General features: G+C 36.9%; 1 protein-coding gene across 1 annotated transcript in view; it reads left to right on the top strand.

The window, feature by feature from the left end:
- Positions 1-1,036: 1,036 nt before the first annotated feature.
- The window catches only part of STK3 (serine/threonine kinase 3), a 99,595-nt gene continuing 79,544 nt past the window's right edge, over positions 1,037-21,087 (top strand). The window contains exons 1-3 of the mRNA XM_010084683.1: positions 1,037-1,042; positions 2,401-2,565; positions 2,978-3,145. Of these exons, the coding sequence (XP_010082985.1) occupies positions 1,037-1,042; positions 2,401-2,565; positions 2,978-3,145 (339 nt within the window). The remainder of the gene's footprint in view (positions 1,043-2,400; positions 2,566-2,977; positions 3,146-21,087) is intronic.

Here is a 21,087-nt window from a genome sequence, read left to right as displayed (position 1 = left end):
AGTGCTGTAGCCAAATTATTTGTCTTCAGTTTTGCAGTTTCTTGCATTTCTAAGAATGTGTCAAGTTTATGTGCTGAGTTCTTATATTAAAGCATTAATGTACTGTAATTGCACAGCATTTCAGTTGCATGAATAGTTTATTTGTATTTTATTGAGAAATTGCATTGCAGGGAATTAATTGTGTGTGTGTTGTTGCTTTTATTCTAGAATAAATGTTGATGAAAATCCAGGAAGTGTTCTTGGGGAGTCTGGTACCTGCAAAAGATACACTCTTACTGCTTCTCTGATAACACTTGTTCAGGAGCTTAGGTGTTCCTATTGTGTTGATCTAAAGCATTGACGATAAACAACTGTGCTAACTGGTGACTTACTCAGTAGTTCATGTATTTTATGAAGCAGATAAATGAAAATATATCTCAAGGTTTTTTTTTTTTACTGTATTGTATTTTCTTTGGTAATAAAATGTCTGTCAGCTGGCTGCTAATTGTTACTTGGACCTTATTGTATAATTTATGATAGTATATGAATTCTGTGACATATTAAAGTAGTAAATAAGAGAAGCATTTTGGACTGCCCAGTCTACCACTTCTGTATTTATAGTAGGTGTTTATTTTTTTTTTATTTTTTTTTAGCTTTAAAACTGAAGTTTATCTGGTCTGCTTAAAAAAAAAAGTCAAGCAAAAGAGTTCCTAGCATTTCCTTTGAGATGCTTTTACAGAGTTCAATGTATCCCTGTTGTGCTTACTAAAATGTGGCTTATCTTACATATTCAGGGCCAGCAATGTTAGGATTTCTGTTAGTTCAATTGTACAACTTAATAGTGCAATAGTAACATGATATATTATAGCATAACTTGGGTGGGTTATCTGCATTTAATGTTAACAACTAACAGGAAACCTTTGCCTAGAAAACAAACTAATTAACATTGTTGGTATATATTTTAAAAATACAGTAATTGTTGCTGAAATCTAAGAGCCATATTCAATCTGATTGTATTTTCCTGTGAGGATCTCTGTCATCTAGCAATTGTCGAGTGATGCAGGTAATTTAAAAAAAACCTGAAAGTTCAGTGTGTGTTCATTCTCTGCGTCAGTCAGCAACAAGGAAAGAAGAAAGGTGTAAGAGAAAGCCTATAGCATCTGTCTGGCGTCCATTCTCAATTATTTCTGTAATAGTCTACAGTTAAAGCAACAAGGGATAGTAGTTATTGGCACCTTCCTCCATAAGAGTACCCTGGCATCTCAGTTGTCCTTTTTCAGGGCTGAGTAGGGTTTTGGGAAGGTCATTGGGGCACATCTGTACGGGTGTAGTTCTACAGCTTTGTATCACTATGGAGCACAGGCAGAGTGAGAAATATTTTCAAATGTTAGTGTTTACTTACATTCCATATAAAATGAAGGCACTAGCCTTAAAAAGAATGGCTTACTTGACAGACTTCAGTAAAATTCTGTAAACTAGTTGGGAACTGTTTGGGCATTTATATTTCTGCATGCTGTATTATCTCCCTACAGACGGTAAGTAGCAAGCTATCCTTGGCAAATATATCTTTCACAAGCTTTGTGATAAATAATTATTTGGCTCCTTTCGGTACATTTTAATCTCTTGCTTTTTGTTTTGTGTTTTTTTGTTCTTGTGAAGCAGCTTTTAGTTCATCCTCTAACTTGTAAATTGCCAACAATGAGAAACTAATAGTAGTGCAGTTAGGAGTAGCAGGTGGATAAAAGCTTGATCTTACTGATTGTAGACTTAGCAGGCATTTCATACACAGGAATTTGAGAAATAAAGAAAACATGGCATTCCTTTCATCCCTTTCCAAATGTAGGACTGGGCTGGTTTGTTGTGCAAACTGTATAAAGAACTTAAGGGTATGGATGTTTGAGGAATGGCTCTAGCCTTCCACAGGAGAGAAGGGGCTAGCTCCTTTTCCAGGGAAGTCTTCTGGTATGTGCCGTCTAGTCCAGTGGTGACCACCATTACCTTTGTCAAAACAAAGATGTGCATAACTTGACAATTAACATGTGTGGTCCTAGTGATAAATGTATTAGTTGTATATTGTAGAAACTGTGCAGCAGTCTTTATGAAGGATGTCACCATCTGAAGAGTAGTAACATTTGATTGACAGGCAAGGGTATATTGCATTCTGCGATCTGATCTGCATCAGTCAGCCTCTTCTGTAGTTTTGGGGATTGCTTTTTCTAATTGGTCTCTAGACTCTAAAGAATCTAGCTGTATGGATCAAGTTGGTAGATCAGAATTTTGAATCATAAATGGTATTGGGCATGTTCCTAAGGTACGTTGTCTGTTTTGTTTATAAACAAAACATTATGGAATGATGGTGTTTTAAATAGTTCAAATATAGAGACTCTGTGTATACCTGAAAATGGTTTTGTTTTCTTGCAGCTAACGGAAGATGAAATCGCAACTATTCTGAAATCTACTCTTAAAGGACTTGAATACTTGCACTTTATGAGAAAAATACATAGAGATATAAAGGCTGGAAACATCCTTCTTAACACTGAGGGTCATGCCAAATTAGCTGATTTTGGTGTGGCTGGCCAGTTAACAGTAAGTACCTTTGGAAAGATAATTTTAAAATGCTTTAGTGCTCATGACCGTGTTCTTTTGTCTTTTTCTTCTGCCTTGAATTTTGTGTTTGAGGAGTGACTAGTAGTAGTGGTAGAGCTACAGTCTTTATAATGATGAGTATTTAACAAATTGTAAGGCTATTTAGTGTTTAGTTGTTTATTTTTACAACTCAGTGTACTTCAAGTGCCTGATGATCCTGCTTTAAACTTTTGTTTGAGATTTATGAACATTGTCACCTGTTCGGCCTCTGTAGGCTGATAGGCTCAATCTGTTTGGTCTTAATTGGAAGTCACTACCATTTGACCTTTGAATGGCTAATTTAACTTTTAAATATAGAAGATATCTGAAAATAAACATATCTGTTTTAATTGCATGAACAATATAATTACAGGATACAATGGCAAAACGTAATACTGTTATAGGAACTCCGTTTTGGATGGCTCCTGAAGTAATACAAGAGATTGGCTATAACTGTGTGGCAGACATCTGGTCCCTTGGTATCACTTCAATAGAAATGGCTGAAGGAAAACCTCCATATGCTGATATTCATCCAATGAGGGTAAGTGTGTGTGGTGGTGATTTCTTGTTTGTTGTATTAAGAAACCAAAAAAAAAAACCAAACCCAAAACCTCAAAAAAATAGTACTTGGATCGTAAGACAAAGATGGACAAAGATTTTAAGATAAGATTTTTACTTGCTGTCTTGTTTCCTATTTACTACAGTTTGCCTGTGTTTTATCATGTCCCTGTAAGGTTTCAGAATGCTTTTATCTCCATTTGAGAGAGAAAGAAAGCAATAAATGCTTAATTGACTTGAAGGCAACATATAGAGCCTGTTCCATACTGTACCTGCACTTGGAGAGGTCCATAACCAAGAGGCAATCTTCCTTTGAAGGGGAGTTTTGAAGTAAAGATGACCTAAAGAAGGATTTGGAATTCTCCTATGTGAGCACTGCTAATATTAGTAACCCTTGACAGTTTTTATTTATTACTTACTCTTAAACTCTGTTACTGAATTTGTTTACTTTTTTGCAAAATCAAATGTAAATAAAATTAGTTGCTTTATGAGAAGTAGCAGTTATAAAGTAATTCCTTGGAGAAGTTCATGGGGAACGATGTTTATCTAGGAATAGCTGTTGCCACTGTTAGTCATGCTTTCATTTTTTTGAAATGAGCTATAGAAAAGCTACACTGATTGCAGTGAGCATCAGTAAATACTCTGCTCTCAAATTGTTTATGTCAAAAGCCCATTTGGTATTAATAAGGCACTTTATATTGCTAAAAGCAAAATTTTTTTAATCTTTGTGATTTGCTGCAAGAATGGCATGCATACTAGCTTATTCAGTTTTCTTTTGCTGCTGCCTCATATGCCATGATCTTAATATAAAGATGCCACCACTGTGAAAAGAGAAGGTATTGTTCATATCTGATTACTGTAAGCTGATGCAAATATGAGTAAAAGTGTGTTTAGTGCTGTTGGGTTTTGATTTTTTTTTTGTGTGTGTGCTTTTTGGAGCAGAGATGTTTCATGAAGTTTTATGGCAGTGTACAGCTCAGTTAAAGCTAGTGAGTGTTCTGCAATTAGAAACATCACATAATTTTGGAAGCAAAGCTTAGCAGTTTTCCTGCACCATATTTTTTTTTTTCTGTGCAATTAACTATTTTAAAGTTACTGTTCAAACTGAAAGTACTCAGATGAAAGCTGAGAGTAAAATAAGTATCTCTGAAGCTTGTTTTTGTTGAGTATTTAATTTAAGATGAAGTAACATTTAAAGATATTTTGAAGAACTGTTGATTACAAATTAAATACATTTGATCATGCTGGGGGTTTTTGGTTGTACTTTTAATGAAAATATCTTAGTTACATCTGAGTTCATTTTAACAGTATTATATGTAGTTGCCCTGGCTGTTGAAAGGTGAGGACTACATTATCAGAGAGGATTTTATATGCATGACAATAGCTGCTTATAAAGCAAAGGTCACTGAGTGAATCTGTTTAATTCTTGTAATCTAATGAATGCTATCAAAGGCCAAAGCAATTTAGCACAACAATTCTGGATTACATAGAACATGTGTTCTTGTTAATAAATTACGTTCTGGTTTTTAAGGGCTTGTGTGCAGTTAGTACTCTTTTGTATATTTGATACCTACAGTTTTTCTTAATTTTTATTAGTGAGTTGTTACAGTGGTTAACAAGAAATATACAGATTTAAGTTGCAATAGTTTTCCCAGTGTCATATGATACAGCTTCACAGGACTTTTGGACATATGTAGATGCTTTCCTACTTTGTTTTAGTTATGACACAGAATTGATACAGGCAAGCATGAAAGCTTGGGTAAATTTTCATTGCTCTTTCTAGATGTTGCTGGAGTTATGTGGTATTTATGTAAGGCACAATGTTGTTACTTTGGAATGCATGTTGAAATGACCATGTGCACTATTTTGCTGTAGGCTGGTTGGCACTGCCACAAAGGTAATGCACTGCCAGTAGGCCATTTCCTTGTCAACTGCATTTACAGCTTAATAGAAATATTACATGACTTCTTTAAACAAGTGCTTTGGCAGAGAGGAAATAGCAGATTCCATGCAAACAAGCATAGCTTCCTCTGCTTAACCACACTGTAGCTACTCAAAGAATTGTACTAGTTTCAGCTGGGAAAGAATGAGAAGTGGAGGGGCAAAATGGAATTTCATGTGGGGGGAAAAACCAGCAGGCTTTTTTTCTGTTTCAGTATTCCTGTTGTAGTCTTTAAGTGTCATCAATGCTATGTTACTTGTTTCTGCTGCAAATCTGAGTTCAACAGAACGTGCAGTTGTCATACTTGGTTTGAGGCTCAAAGGTCAAGACCATTTGCCAGCCCAGTAAGTCCTAATGCTTTATTCGGAGAAGAGTTACAGAATGCCACACATAGCTGATGTCGGAGTCCTTTTGTGCTTTTGTTAATGATGAAAAGTGAAACTGGGTGTTTTCTCTGAGCTTTCATCAAAGGAGGAGTGCTTTCAAGTAGCTTTAAAGGAGGAAATAAAAAGTATAGATGTCATCAAGGTTGCCCTAAAACGTGGTGATGCAGCCCCTAGAAATAGCAAGGAATTTGCTCCTAAGTCAAAAATCAGTCAAACCTGGATAATGTAACACATCCAGCAGGGCTAAAAGCACGTTGATTGCAGTAGTCTGAGCAGCAACCAGGGTTAATGTGGCTAACGTTGTTTGCATCTGCCTTTGATTGCTCTGCTGGGATGAGCAGTTATGAATTTATAGTGGAGCTAATTACAGGGGGCTTTGGGTGTGGTTCTAGAGCAAGACTCAAGTTCCTGCTCTGAAGCTGTGGTGATGTGTTTTAACAGCTGTTTTACCATGTCCCCCATGGACTGCAGCATGTACCCTGTCCTGTTCTGATGAAGTATTTATATCCTACAACTGTCTGAATTTAATTCAAACCACTGACTGCTTATTTCGGTATCTCTTCTACATGCAATATCTGTCTTTATTATTTCTCTTTGTTTCTAAATACCTCTTTTTTTAATCTTTAGTGGAAACATAAAGGTTGGCACTGTTTTGCCATAGTAGTTGTGATTTTGCTTTTTGTTAAAAAATTGGTAACATGCTTTTCAAGTATCTTCCATGTTTGCTAAACAAGCTATGATCTCAAATTTGTCATGTAAAAGAGTTGTTTCTGGAAGATCCTTGAAGCTGCAAAGTTTTTTTTGTTTGATCATTGACAAGTAGATTAACAATACTTCACCATAAAGCTAATTTTAAACCTTAAGAATGGCTGTTTTTTGAGGTCCTTTCTCTAGGACCACCCTTACCACAAATTTTCATTATAGTGACACGATGACATGATCACTCATTGCTGCCAGGCTGTGGTTTTAATGATCAATTTAAGCCAGTTTAAGAGTGTGCTGCTGGTTATAGAGACAGCCTATACTTAGCCAGGAGTTCCTGACCTTTCTGTTAAGCAAACACTAGCCTCTTTATGGCCTCGTGTGAAGTTGGATAAAGGAACTGATGTCTGAAAAGTTAACCTGCTAGAATTGAGCCAGAGAAGTTGTAGAAGCATGTAGATGGACAGGGGAAGTGTGAAGTTACTGCATTTGGCAACAGCAGCGCAGTGAGCCTTGTAGACTAACTGTAAAACTGCAACCTGGGTTCTATTTGCTCTTCTTTGTGAGGTCAACACTTAACTGACAGGATGGTATGCTTCAAAGAAATGCTGGTAGCTCTCTTCCAATTCCCCACCCCCTCCCCCCTTTTCCCCCAAAAAAAAAAGGCCCCAAAACCCCCCCAAACCCTTTAATGCTTATCAGGCAGCTGCAATAATTCACCTTGCTATGATATGGAAGAAGCTGCTTGTAGATGCATTTTTCCGCACTTCACAGTATTGGCCTTTGTTTCTTTATGGTGAAGTTTGCTGGAAATGGACATGTGGGCATCACATGTTCTGCGGTGAACTGGAGGAAGCCAATTTGAACTGCTTCCATTCGCCTTCAGTCCAATCATGATATTTGTTTTTCCATGGCAGTTACCCAGATTATCCATGCCTCCTGCTTAGCCTGTGTCATTTCCACCCTGGGCTAATCTGTTTGTAATAACCTTTTATTCCTAATGTATCTTATAACAATCTACCATTTCCCAGTTTTTATTCTCAGCATATTGCATTAAAACTGGAGATTGACGTGAGAATTATTGCTGTGTAAAGCTGCAAGAACCAAGTAAGGTGTCATGTTGAGTGGTGCTGTCTGATTGAGAGCAGTTTTTCAGTCATTGAGGAAATGGTTTCTCTTTGCCTTTTGTGCCAAGAGATGAGGAAAGGGAAAGTTTTTTTTGAGAAAATACACTTCTGGCAATGTCAGATGTTTTTCTGTATAGTCACTCTTGCATTTCTTCTCACCAACAGATGGAATTGTCTCATCAGTTTCTGTTCTTTGAGAGTTCACCTGTCTTATCTCAGCATTGCTGCTTCTAATTTAGAGTAGGTTTGTGACAGTATAATATGGTTTTCTTGTTTTAGTGCTTTTGCTTATCTTTAGAAAAGAGTTTAGGTTAACTTCTAAAAGTTCTATTCCCTTTAAGAACTTGCTGTGAGACACTTGTTGTTAATTTGTAACTTGGGATCTTGCCTGCTGTTTCTAGATAGAGTGAACTAATATTTAAAGACCTTTAAAATATGGGATTTTGGTTGTATGTTACTGTTTATTATTTTACTACCTCTTCAAAATCTTGTGGAAGAATGACAGTGACCTGTGGTGGGACTCAAAGTGTGATTTCTCAGGGAGGTCATAGTCCTTAAGCATTTCTGTTGTACAATCTGTGTTATGATAGTTCCCTTATGATTAAATATCCTATGTGCTTTTAAGTGACTTAAACTATTAAGATTATTTTAAAATAGTTAAATCTTAAATCTTGAAAAAAGCGTGTGAGACCCTAATGCATCCAGTTCTTTGAATGCATATAGTGAAAACAACAATCTTCTTCTGGATCTTCTGTTGTGTCTTGTCTTAAAAAAATCCGATTTCTCAGGACAGGATTTTAGTGTGTGTTGTCTTACACAATGCCATGTTCTTTCTCAAGTCTTAAATAACAAATTATGATATACTGTATAATATATGTTTACAGTGGGTACCGAAGACACGGATGTGACATGGTTGAGGCAGTAGACTGGAGTTGGAGAAGCATGTGTCTTGCTGCAGGCTTCCCTAGGAGCTGTGGGGAGACCTTTGGACCTCTCTAGGATTTCAGTGAGGTTTTTGCATTTGCTTTAAACTCGTCTAAATGCAGGCCATGGCTGCAAAGACGTGATATTCTTACCTGTTTCCATGCATTTTTCAGCACTCATTTCTGTTGGAATGAATGTTTAGGGGGCCACGTGATGAGCTGGATCAGAAAGCTGATCTGTCTGAAAACTAACAAGTAACAAGAAGTAGCTTGCACTGATGCTGTTAATGTGGTGCTCGGACTAGTTGGGAACAAAAATGTGTCGCTGTAGGAGAATCGGGTCATCCCTTTTCTGGAATCAGCCAAGTTGGTGCTGAGGTTGACTTAAAAGTAATTGCAAAACCAGAGTCTCAGCTGTCTGTAAATTTATTATGATTAAAACTTAATAATTTACGGAAACTTCTGTGTCTATCAAAGGTCATAATGTATCCAGATACTGTCATGCTTGGGAGCTATAGCTGTAGGTGCAGTACTGCCGTGCTGGTTTTGCTGCTCTGGATTTCCTTTATCTTTTGAATGAGATTTTGATTTTGAGAGTCTGAAGGGAAGTAAAGAGATTGCTCTTCCTTTTACTGATAGACTAGTAAGTGTCCGCAGACTGCAGACCTTCTCTGGAGATGACCTTACAAATGCCTGTGTAAGGGACAAACTGACTTTTGTGTAGTCTCTCCTGCCTGTCCTTTTGGAGTTTTTCTGGTTGGACATATCCATAAAATGAGACAGGGTTCTAGACCTTTCATGGATGTCTTCCCACAAAGCCTCCTTCCTTCTCCACCTCATCATGTTATTGCCATGAGACAGTTGAAGTTTGTGGGGTAAACTTCCAGTGGCTTTCAGTTTGCATGCATCTGAGGCAGGTGGTGCTTTGTAATGTATTTTCCTCTGTGGTGCTAATTATAGACAAATTTTCAAATAGGTGTTAAAACTTTATTTAAGAAAAAAAAAAGAGCACAATTAATTGCAGACAGTGTTTGTATAACAGAAAATAAAGTATGTTTTCTATATAGATTGGGGAAAAAAAGGGGGGGGGGAATCAGTCAAAGGAGTTGCTTCCCACATGAATTGCTGCAAGAAATTAATCTCCACATGGTAATAGGATATGTAGCATTTTTTGTTTGAGAGAGTAGTAGTATTATGTGGTTCAAACTGGTTGCACCTAGACTAATACAAGTGCTGATCTGGGTGTTGTATCTTTGGTAGTTTTCTTTTTATGTTCAATGACTTTCTTTTCAGGGTTGATTTCTTAAGGAAGTGTGACTGACTTTAAGGATTCTTTAAATGCAAATGTAAAGCTTTCATTTTTAATATGTTGCTATTTAAAATCAGTAAGTAGCCTATCCACCTACTGAGATCAAAAGTGAATAATTGTTGTGTGGCGATTTTTATATGAATAAACAAAACCAGATAAGACAGTTCTTTCAGCAGTACATTGTAAAAAAGTGCCAAACGCTTTTTCATTCAAGATTTATTTCGCTTGTCAAAAAAAGATAGACTTTCAAATTTATTTATTTTTTTTAACCTTGAAGGATGATAGTGTGTGAATAGACCTCTTTACCTCAACTGCTGCTGCTGGGGTAAGTTATTGCTGAGGCCAGTTCTTAACACCCTGCTCATGACTTGACTCCTTTCAGCAAGGCTTTTGGAACTGAAAGATGAGAAATGTTGGGCAAATGATAATAGGTAATTGTGTACATTTGAACTTGCACATGTGTGCGTATTCCATTTTTTTTGTGAGCAAGTACTCGATGTGCATACCTAAATGAGGTATTTGCATAGACTTTGCTAGAACCTTAATATCTAGATATTAGACCTACTGATCACCAGGAGAGTTGCGCTTTATCTGAGTTGATGCCAGTTAGTCCTTGCTGTAATTGTAATGAGAGTTGGACTTGGTTGCTTATTTTGTCGGCATTCTTTAATAGTTATGTAAAAGCAAGTTTTCTGTGGGTTGTTATATGCAATTTAACTTGAGGAAATACTTTCATAAATTTTCTGGAATACAGTTAAGGCAACTGTTAGGTATTGTAGCAATGTAATTTTTACCAGGTGAAGAGTCAGTTTTTAGGTACTTGGTAATTGTGTCAGTTTGACACCAGTTTTAACTCTGGTTGAGTTATTTTTAGCAGTGGATTGAAAGTAAATGAATTGCAAATTGTGGTCCTGAAGAAAAATCATTGTTTGTCCAAGTTGTACTTGTGGCTCATGGGCAAACTGCTCATAGAGCTGCAGAGATTCTGCTCTATTTTTTTTTTTAAACTAATTTGAAGATATGTATGGATCTGCAAACTTAAAGTTATGATCTATGATTTTAGTTAAAATGTGCTCAGTGTTCTTTTATTTTTGTAGGGTGATTGAGGGAGGGTTCAGGTGCTTTCTTCCTTAGGTTGCTATGCTTTGTGGAAGCACTAGGCATAGATACAGACACAGTAACCTTGAACTTCTTTTTTTAGTATTTAATGCCTGCAGGATTCATGGAGGAAGAGAATTTCAAAAGGATTTAATTTGCATATTTGCTTGTGACCAGCCATCCTATGGACTCACTGCAGAGGAGACAGCTGGGAATATTCTGATGAGTGAGGAGGTCAAGCCAGGCAAGTGCCTCCAGGGTATAGTCCAGTTTCTTGTGATACAGAAATAGGCATGCTGAAAAACAGGAAGAAATTCTAGCATAGAATTTTAATGCAAGTTGCTATATACCAAACATGGCTTATCCAAAAAAGATAAACAGAGCAAAAGAAATAGGATGTGAGTTGTCCTCAGACACTGAAGAGAAGTTTAGAGGTGTCCAATTGCAAAATAGATGAAATAAAGCCTGTAATATTTCACTTTATTTTCTTAAATTGCAGTTGGTAATTCGTTGCTTGACATTCAGTTGCATGTATCAAGCCTCCTAGAGAGTGATGAGCTAGTTTCCAAGATTTGTCAGCTTGCTATGCATAGGGATAGTGTGCTTAATATCAGCCCATTCCACGTGGAAAGGAGAGGTTTTATAATGCTGTTGTGAAAGCAAGATAGGAAAAATACCATTTGTCCCCTGGCAAAGCTTACAGATTTTTTTTTCCTCCCTTATACTCCAAGGAACTTTTGGAAGAGGTTTTGCCACATTCCTTTATCAAGAGACTGTACTCCCTTCTTCCTACAGAAAGGATTGACAGATCTCTGTTTTATTGGACTCTTGAGGGTACAAACCACATAAAAGACTGGATATGTATAGCAGTCCTAGAGATTCGCAAAGGTGTACGGAACTGGCCTGATAATATCATTTCTTTTAATTGAGATGCTACTTTGTCAGCATCTGGTTCTTCAGAGAGAAGAAAAATGACATAGAGCAGGATGTAAGGAGCAGAACAAGGTCCAAGATGGGGATAATGTCAGACAGAGTTGGGTTGAGTTCAGCTTTAGAAATCCAGAAGATGCTATTGAAGTAAGACAAGAGAAGCTATGGGAAGTCTGGAAGAAGAGTTCACTAATGAGAGGAAACTGGTGCTTGGATGAATGTGAACGTTAATAATTGTTTGTCTCATCTTCATAGAATGATATGACATGAGTGCTGGTACGCATACTATGAAAACATCAGATTACTTGAGGTCTATGTGAGGATTGAATTGGAGGATGACAAAGGTCTATTCCTATGCACATCAAAGCTTTTGAAAAGTCTGCAATCTCGTGTGTAGTTGTCTTCCTGTAGGTATTGCTTTTCTTACCTACTCTTCTTTTTTTCTTGCTTCTCTCTGACTTGTTTTTCCCTTGAGTGGAGAGCTAACTTGAAAGTTCACATAGTAAAACTGTTGCAGTATAAATAAAGTGCAGTTAAAAGTATTTGTGGTTATAGAATCCAACATAAATGTTTCATTGTGGTTTAGAGAATGCATTTTCACTCCTTTGTATCACTAGAATTTTTGAGGGTAGAATAAATAATATGTTTATTGCTGTTACAAGTATAAATTCTTTAACTTTTTTTAATGATATTGGGTTTAGTTGCATATGGGCGCAAAAAGGAAATTTTAATCTGTCGTGTGTAATAAAGTAGCAGAAGTGGAGAATATTTGAAATTTGGACTGGAACTGGAGTTTAATTTGAATTAAATGGAAAACATTTATTTCATGCTTCTAAATGAGGATTTAATTAAAATTAAATTAGTCCATCTTTTTAGACTTACCCCTGAATAGGAAATTTGAAACATACTTCAGTTGATGGTTGGTTTTCTCTGACTTTGATTAATCACTTTCAAAGTAAGCGGAGGATCAGTACAGTAATTTATTTCATAATTACACACAAGTGAGTTAACTTGAAACGTCAACTAAAATAACTGTAAAGGAAGTTTGATCTTGGATAGTTTCATTTAATGCTGTGTATCTTTTGTGTATAATTCAGATTCTTAGAAGTGCTAATCTGAAAAAAGGACCATACCGTGATACTACCCATTTATTTGCGAGAGACTTTAATAGGGAAATGTTTGACCTCGGAATATTGTTTTTCAAAGATGTTGGAACAGTAAACAGAGGCTCAATGAAGCCATGAATTGATGGAAGGATTCTTGATGACTTAATGAGCGTTGCATCAAGCCCTACATCTGTAAGCGTTGTTGAAGATTTTTTTGTTAGAACTGCTAATGTGGGTAAAGCCAGGAATGTACTCAACAAACCTAGTGCAACATCGGTTAAGGTTATTCTCTACTGCTGAGCTGGCTGCTTTCTCACTGGAGAGACGTTAAAAACAAACAAGCAAACAAACCCTTCCTGAAAAGTTTATTCAGAAGTTTTGAATCACTATAGATCTGATCACTTGTGATGTTAATAAAACTATAAATATAGATCCAAGTGCAAAGCAAAACTATATTGCAACTTGAAGATCTCAAGATAATTTTGTTTGGAATAGGCAATTTGTAGTAAATCATCAAGACGCATTAAAACTGGAATCACAATTTTAACATTACAATACTTTTTTATTAATTAACTTTACAGACATTATTATTTGAGAAGCCTTTCAGTCATTTGTACACATCTCTGTATGCTGAATTTATTTAATTTCTTTTTAACTTGCACTGTGGACTTGGAAAATTATTCATCAATATGTTTATGCACAGACTTATGAGAACTCCTTTTATTAAAAATTCTACAGTACCCTGCAGGATATTGTGGAATATACCACAGACTTCAAAACTTCTAAGTGAAGAGCTATATATATTTACTACAGATGCTTCTGTTTCTTTTTATTTCTCTCATCTCTCAAGTTGCAGGATTAACATAAAATACACAGAGTTAATGTTTATTCAGAGGTGTGTCAGCTAGCTTTATTGAAGAAGAGGGAATTTGTGCATTGCTTTTAATTGAAGTAGGTCTATTTGGATTTTTGTATATTACTACTGTATTGTTAAGCCAAAAAAGAACTCGGTAAATAATTTTCAGATTGAGATTGGAAGATTGAATCAACACTTATTTATTGAAGTGAATTATATGTTCCTTTTTTCTTAAACTTTGGTATGTTTTCTGTCCGTATAGCTAGTTGACTTGGAGGAAGTGCTTTAAAGAGACTTGGATACTGTATTGCCAAATTCTTAACATGTTGTTACACTTCTTAAAAGCAAAAGTGTATCTACTTGGGTTTTACATAAAGGTATATTTATTTGATTTTTAATCATGTGGGAGAAAATTGCAATCAGATTAGGAGGAAAATATTAAGCTTCTATTGCTACTCTCTGTAAGATTTTTAAACGGTTTAAGACTGTACTGGCTGTTTACTTTGTAAAAAAATCTAAAAAATTGCTTAGAATGAAAGGAAGGTAAGATTTGGAATGGAGAAAGCTTTTTAAGACTATGTACCCTGTTTCTGTCATGGTATTATATTGCCTTAAAGTGTACACTTGGTCATTTCTGAAGAGGATGATGCATATTTAATGGAAGAAATTTATTTCAAGGGAAGGGTTGCAAATCAGTCTAAATTTGTTTCAGTTAAAACTTGATGGTCTAAAGACAACTTATAATCCTTTTCTTGTTATAGAGTATTGTAAAATTTGTAGTAGTATCAGTTAAAAAGTTTATGGAAACTTTGTTTTAAGGTGGTTTAAAGTTAGAACTACGTATTTAATTTGTATTTGATGGCACCTGTTTTCATTTTGTTTCCCGGGCAACACCACTGGTATCAAAAATTGCCTGTAGACCACCCTGGTTTTAGAGAAGAATGAAACCAGCTTGGCTTTTTCATTTCAGCCTTTTATTTTACTGACTAAATCCTTAAAGCTTTAATGCACAGTCAGTAGTTTGAACTAACTGGAATTATTTGGGCATGCAGTTTGTGATTTTTCTATTAGAATTTCTGTATTAATGCCAGTTTGTGTTGTTAATGTTATTTTAAAAATGCTTTGAGATACTAAATAGAAGGTACTTTTGATATATCCCATGGCAGAAAAAGCCACGTTTGAAAGCTGTATTGTCTACTTGCAGAAAAGTAGAGTAGAAGTTCATAGTTTTTAGTTAGCATGGTCTGTTTTTAAAGCTGTATGGATTCAAATTTTTATTCCAGATGCAAGTTCTTTTTATTGGCATTCCCATGCGAAAGAAATAAAGCCAACACAAGTGTTACCTCCAGTTTTCTACTTTCTTCTATGCCTCTTTACCACGTCTGAGAATTCACATTGGTTATGAAGATTATCTGTATGTCATTCCAAACACCTCAAATCTTGTGCATTGTCAGTTTCTAGTTTGTGTTTCAGAAAGGTAAACATGGACACAATTTTTGTAAATGCTGCTTATCATTGCCTGCCTACTTGAAAGACTTTGCTTTACCAACAAAAGCCTCCTCTGCAAAGTAGGTTCCTGAACTCCATGCTACGCTGTTGGTGTTACGCTGGAGGAAATCAGAACTAGCAAGAGAACTTCTGATTTGTAGTGAGAATTACAGAAACACTGGAGAGTCTGGGAAGTTTCAGGTGTGTTGTGTTTTCCATTCTCCCCCAGAAATTTAGAATGGTTTTGGAAGATAATGAAGTGATCTGTTCTCAGAAAAGACTATTTTAGTGAGGAGGAGCTCCGATGCAATTCAAGGCGCTGCATTGTACTGCCCGGTGTCCTGGTGCTGTCCCTGTAGGCTTGGCACTGGAGAAGGCAGCCCAGTATCCTCTCTGCTGCTGCTCCTTTTCTCATGCTATGAATGTTTACATAGGCAAATGTAAAACAGGTTGCATTAGCAAACACAAGACTTATGGGCAAAATGACACGCATGTGTTGAAATAGTCATCTGTTTCAACCCTTCCTTAAGAAATGTACTAATCGTGAACCCTGAACTTGGGACGGAGGGCACGTCTACACTGGGCAGGTGCCTGCAGACACCAGTGAGCTTTGCCCATACCGTCCTCCTCTTATTTTTCTCCAGGAGTCTCTCCAGAGGAACTGTGTGCACTTGAAATACTTTCATTTTTTTTTGTCAGATGAGAGAGGAATGCTACTCCATCTTGCTTTTTGTTTGTTTCTTTGAATAATACAACAAATTTTGTGCAAACTGTGTTTTTTGATACTCGGAAGTAGCAAGCATTTTATTTTTGTGGGTGAAAATGAGCATGTGTAAGTTCCTAACTTTTAAAACAAACTAAAAGAGGAGCTTTAATGGATGCAGTGTTGCTAAACAGAGTAGTTGATTTGTTAGAGAAATCAGTACAAAGTTTCTTGGAAGTTGATCCTTCTTGTATTTGTGGGAATTGTCTGATGTAAATGGTGACTGTGGAGCAGCTGGGTGCAATGCCTCTTTCTGGGTGTGAAGGTATGTGGAGTACGAAGTAGCTAGGAAGTTCTTGCTGGACTGGAAGTACTACAGTAAACTGACGGTGCTAGAGAAAGGTCTTACTGCCATAGCCCTGGCTGAACAGTAGGACAGGCTGAAAGCCAAAGGTCGTGTCTGTCTGGATGGGTGTTGGGAAGCTGATGGGTGCTGGGATAGCAGGGCTCTCAGAGGGCAGTACGTGACTTGGCTCCAGCTCAGAAGCAGTACGCTGCGCCAACATGCATCTGTATTCAGCCTGGCCTCATTTGCATGTTTACCTCTGTCCATGAAAAAACAATAGCTGCTGTTTCAGGCTGTACTCTGTAACCTTTAATACCGGATTAGTTCATGGTGCCTGGACTGAGTGTGGGCACAGCAATGCGTTTCTCTAAGTGGCTAAAGCATACGCTGCAGTACTTCTGCTGCTGGCTTGTTGACTTTCTGTCAGTTGAAGGTAGATTAAGATTTGCTTCAGCATAAAGTTAGCTGATACAAAGTTTAACCTATTGAGTTTCTTTTTTTTAAATTAACTTACTGGAGGAGAGAGTGTATTCTGTTGCAGTGTTTCTGATCTGGTGTTATGATTCCTAAAGCAGCTTTAGTGTTGTCTGAAGGAGCTTTGATAAAAATCGACTGGATTAACATGCCTATAATATGGCTACACAACACAAGCGAGACTGACAAACGTGTCTGTGCTAGATGTGTCTGATCTAGTGCGTATCGCAATAGTAACGATTGTGATGGGACAGCAGTACGGGACAACTGGCCAATGGTCCTGGACAAATTTAATGAACACAGAACATCGATATTGCCATGACTTGACTTTGTCCATTCTAGCTGGAACAGAATGGCACAGTCACACCCTCAATTGCAACCTTTGTCATCTGGGGTATTCTGAAAACTTTCATAAAATGTCTGTAACTTAAGACAGAAACTCTCAGACTTTGAACTGTATAAAGAGAAACTTAAAACACTTCCTAAAGTTGAAAAAAAAAAAATCAGAAAAAAAAATTGAAAAAAAAATCACAAACTTTAAACACCTTTGCTACCTTTTTCTCGCAACTTAATGAAAGTGTGAAATTTAGTCAACTCAGCTTGTTGCAATGGGAAACACCCCTAAGGTGTGTCAGGATTTTTGCACCTCGTGTTTTATGATCTCTTGTGCTTGTCTTACCTGACAAACTTCAAACTTGTTTGGTATCGTCACTGAGCTGATGCAAATTTCAGGTTTGATAGAAAGCTGGTTTTTTTTTTGAAGTGGGGCAAATTTCTACTAAAATAATTAATTCAGTTTGGTTAATGCCGGCAGAGAAACACTGGTGGAGTTGGAAGCATGTGATGGGAAGAGTAATCTCCCTTTTCTGTGGTAAGAAGCTGTTAGCTTCTGTTACATCAGCATAATTGTATCACGTAGGCTGTGCTGACACAGCTCATTTTTGAATAATGTTGTAAATTGTTTCATTGATGTGATACTGGCGGGGGGCAGGGGGGAACCCAGACTTGCTGGAGGAAGAAATTTACCTTAGTATACATTAACATAAGGGTCTGCAGGTGGAGGATTTGTTGAGAAACTGTTCCTGAGAAGCCAGGCTGTCTTTCTGTCTGTCTTGAAGTGTTTTAGAGGTACTGATTGTTATTTTTAAAGATTCCCAGAGATACCAAATGACCCCGTGTATTGAGTGGTTTTGGTGCACCTGAGCTCACAATAGTGCTCACTTCCAAACAAATAGAATAATTGCATGTTTGTATTATTGTATTTAAAGAATTGGGTGGAAAAACCTAAGAACTTTGGGAGGAAGTGCTCTGATTTCCTTTTTGAGATGCATCGGTCTTTCTGCTTGAGAGCCTCTGGTGTTCCTTGCCTCATCAAAGAAACTAGGAGGAGGTTAACTACATTCTTATAGCCTATGTTTAATCCCACCCTTTATTTCTGAATTCTGATGAACATTTAAATTACTTTACAACACATTTTCACTGTTCACAAAAGCTCTTCTTATTAGACCTGCTTTTGCATGTTTACTCTTAGACTTTGGTTTATGCAAGAGGGGTTCAAAGCGGGCCATTGCCCTTTCACGTTAGGTTTGTCGTATATTGTATATGCGTGTTCTTCTTAAGACATGATGCAGTTACAAGCATCCCCTTCACATCAAAGCTGTATCTGTTTCTGATTTAGCTGCCTCTTAAGAGTGTTTTGTTGGTAGATTAAGTGATCCCTGTGATTATTATTTTTTACATCGGTGGTTGACAGGTGATTTAAAGAAGACTATTTGCCCTGTAAAGAAGACTGTATTTAGGCATGCTTTGCTTTCAGCAAATGGTATCCTACAAATCAATTTTCTTATATTTGAGAAAAATGAAATCAATATTTGGTGCCCTTTGAGGATATTAACGCAAACATTAGATTATGTACAGATACGCAGGAAAGAAAGTTTTGATGAAAACAGTCTCCCCCTTAATTGTTGTTTCCTTTTTTTATCACCTCTTCCTTTGTAAATATTTTAGCATAACTGCACAGCAAGGGTAAAATTATGTTTCCAAATAATAGTGTTGGAACTGTGATGATAACTTCAGATTAAAAAAAAATCATTAGGACTCTCTGACTTCATATCTTTGACAATCCTGACAGGTATAGATTTTGAGATAGCACATTTTCGGCTTCTTGGGGCAACTTGATCTCGTTGGCTGACTTTTTGTAGAGTTTGTTCTTGACCACTTAGTACCTTATAATATTCTTATAGATTAAGTCAGTGGGTATAATGTTCATTTTCATAAGCCATTAGGGCCATGCATGTCCTCCAGGTTCTGTTTCATGCACTGAGTGCGTTCTTTTCCCACTGCTGCTTAATAGTCTAGTTAGGATGTTACTTTGATTACTCACATATATTCAGAAAATAAAAACATGGTTGACTCAGCTTTCTTTCAGACCTCAAGGGAACTTATTTTCCATAAAATTAACCTTTACTGTTAACAGAAGAAAAAGGCCTACAGTGACTGTCGTAATTACATTTGTAACACAGCGACTCATAATGGTTGTTAGAAGACACATGGTGACTAGATGGAGAATGACAACCCTGGCAATTACACAGTAACTTTTTTTTCCTGTTATAACATTACTTTGATCGAAAGGCTCTTTTGGCGCACATTACTGAAATGAGCAATTTCACACTCCAAAATGTCAGCGGTTGACAAGTCTCCACCTTTTTGGTTTCCTTTGACAATTATTTTTTTGTCAATAGCTTTGCAGAGCTGTTTTAAAGGCAGTAAACTGGGTTACCAGGGGGCTGAGACACCAAATCTGGAGCTAAAGGCAACCCCTGAAAACATCTTCCTTTCTGTTTAAATTGGAGAGTTGTTACCTCGGCTCACCTGCTGTAGTAGACTACCAAGGTGAGATGGCTTCTGCATTATTCCCTTCACTAGCTTCTTTTTTGCTTTCCTGTTATGAATTGAAAACTCTAATCATTTAGTCATCACTATGCCCAAGAGAGCCTTTAATAAATAAATCAAATTTTATTTAATTATTTATTTGTATTTCAGTACTTTATTTGTAAGCATTCAGGAAATTTTAGTATTGAGTTTGTGAGTATTCTACTAGGGTTTTGACATGGAAGTGGTAGCTTTTGGTTGCTGTTGAGACATCAGAATTTATTAACAAATAAAGATTATCATCTGCAAGAGAAATTTGTTCTACAGAATGAAATGTTATGTTTCTGATGCCTTTGCATTTCAGCTGGTGATGGTTTAAATTATGACACCCAGAGCTCTGCCTTAGGGCTTGCGATTCTGCAACTTTTTCAGATGTATCAACTAAGCATTGCCTAATTTGTTGTGAAATTGAAAGAGAAGTTGTTCAGCAATTCTAAGTTGTGCTACTAACATCTGTTTCTGATAAAATATTGGTAATATAATAAGAATTTGAAAGAATTGAGTGATTACTGGTTTCAAATAACCACTCCAATTATAGTCAAGCAAAGATGGCTTTTCCTTCCTTGAGAGAGTAATTTGTATGCATGGGGTGTTAAGTCCAAGTGGCAGAGAAATCTAATGCTAGGTGATATGCGAAGGTAAGGCATGTTGGTTTTGGATGCTGTTCTTCATGGAAACTCTGGCAAATTTATGACCTAAGTTCTATATTTTCACTTTTTCAATTTATCATTAAATGTATTTATAATTTAATTAAGGAAACTGGTTGAGTCTTCTCTACTAAAATGGAGGTAACTACTTGTTACAGACAATTAAAATATGTATGCTTAGTTTTTTTATTTTTAATTAATACGGAGAACAGTGGTTCTCAAAAAAAAAAAGATGGTGCCTTTTGACAGGTGTGGGTTGCATTCTGGAAGCAGAGGGTGTTAGATGGCCCTGGTTTGAGCCAGTCATGGTTGGCTGGTCCCCCACTTTAAGTTGAGGCTAATCTTTGATGCTTAATCTGTGTTGTTAAGGTCAGGCAAGATCTGCTTTGAATTCTTGTCTTTCTCCCTGATTTCCACATGAATTTTCCTTTCTTCCACCTCTTCTCTTATCCCTTGTGCTTTGGCTGGGCAAAGGGCAGCTCTCCAGCAGGAAGGAGAGAAGAGGTAAGTGAAGCCCGGGGGGTGAATCTTGGCAAAGTCTCCTTGAGAGATTGCAGTTCTGTTTCACAGTTTCTCTTTCTCTCCTCTGTGGAAATTGTGTGTGCGGATTTGTTTGAACTACATTTTTGGTCTTCATATGTGTGAAGACTGCTTGTTAGAGGAAGGGAACATACTGCACTTCACTCTTGATATTTTTTGTTTTATTTAGTTGCAGTGTGTTGGGAACTTTTGTGACGATGAGAACCCAGCCGTGGTGATCTCTTTACTGAGGGGACCTCTGCTTTCAGATTTTTCAGTAGTATTTGTTTCACCTCTATTTTGTTGTCTCTGCATGCCAGCTTCCTAAGGAATGAACCCAGTGGCAATGAGGTCAGGGTGTGCATATGAGCAGCTAATGTGATGTAACGGATATATTGCAAGAACTCACCCTCCCTTAACTGCCCTACCTTGTGCTCC

The sequence above is a fragment of the Pterocles gutturalis genome, unplaced genomic scaffold (assembly GCF_000699245.1).
Source record: "Pterocles gutturalis isolate BGI_N339 unplaced genomic scaffold, ASM69924v1 scaffold4965, whole genome shotgun sequence".
NCBI classification, from domain to species: Eukaryota; Metazoa; Chordata; class Aves; order Pterocliformes; family Pteroclidae; genus Pterocles; species Pterocles gutturalis.
This window is presented reverse-complemented; position numbering and strand designations above follow the sequence as displayed.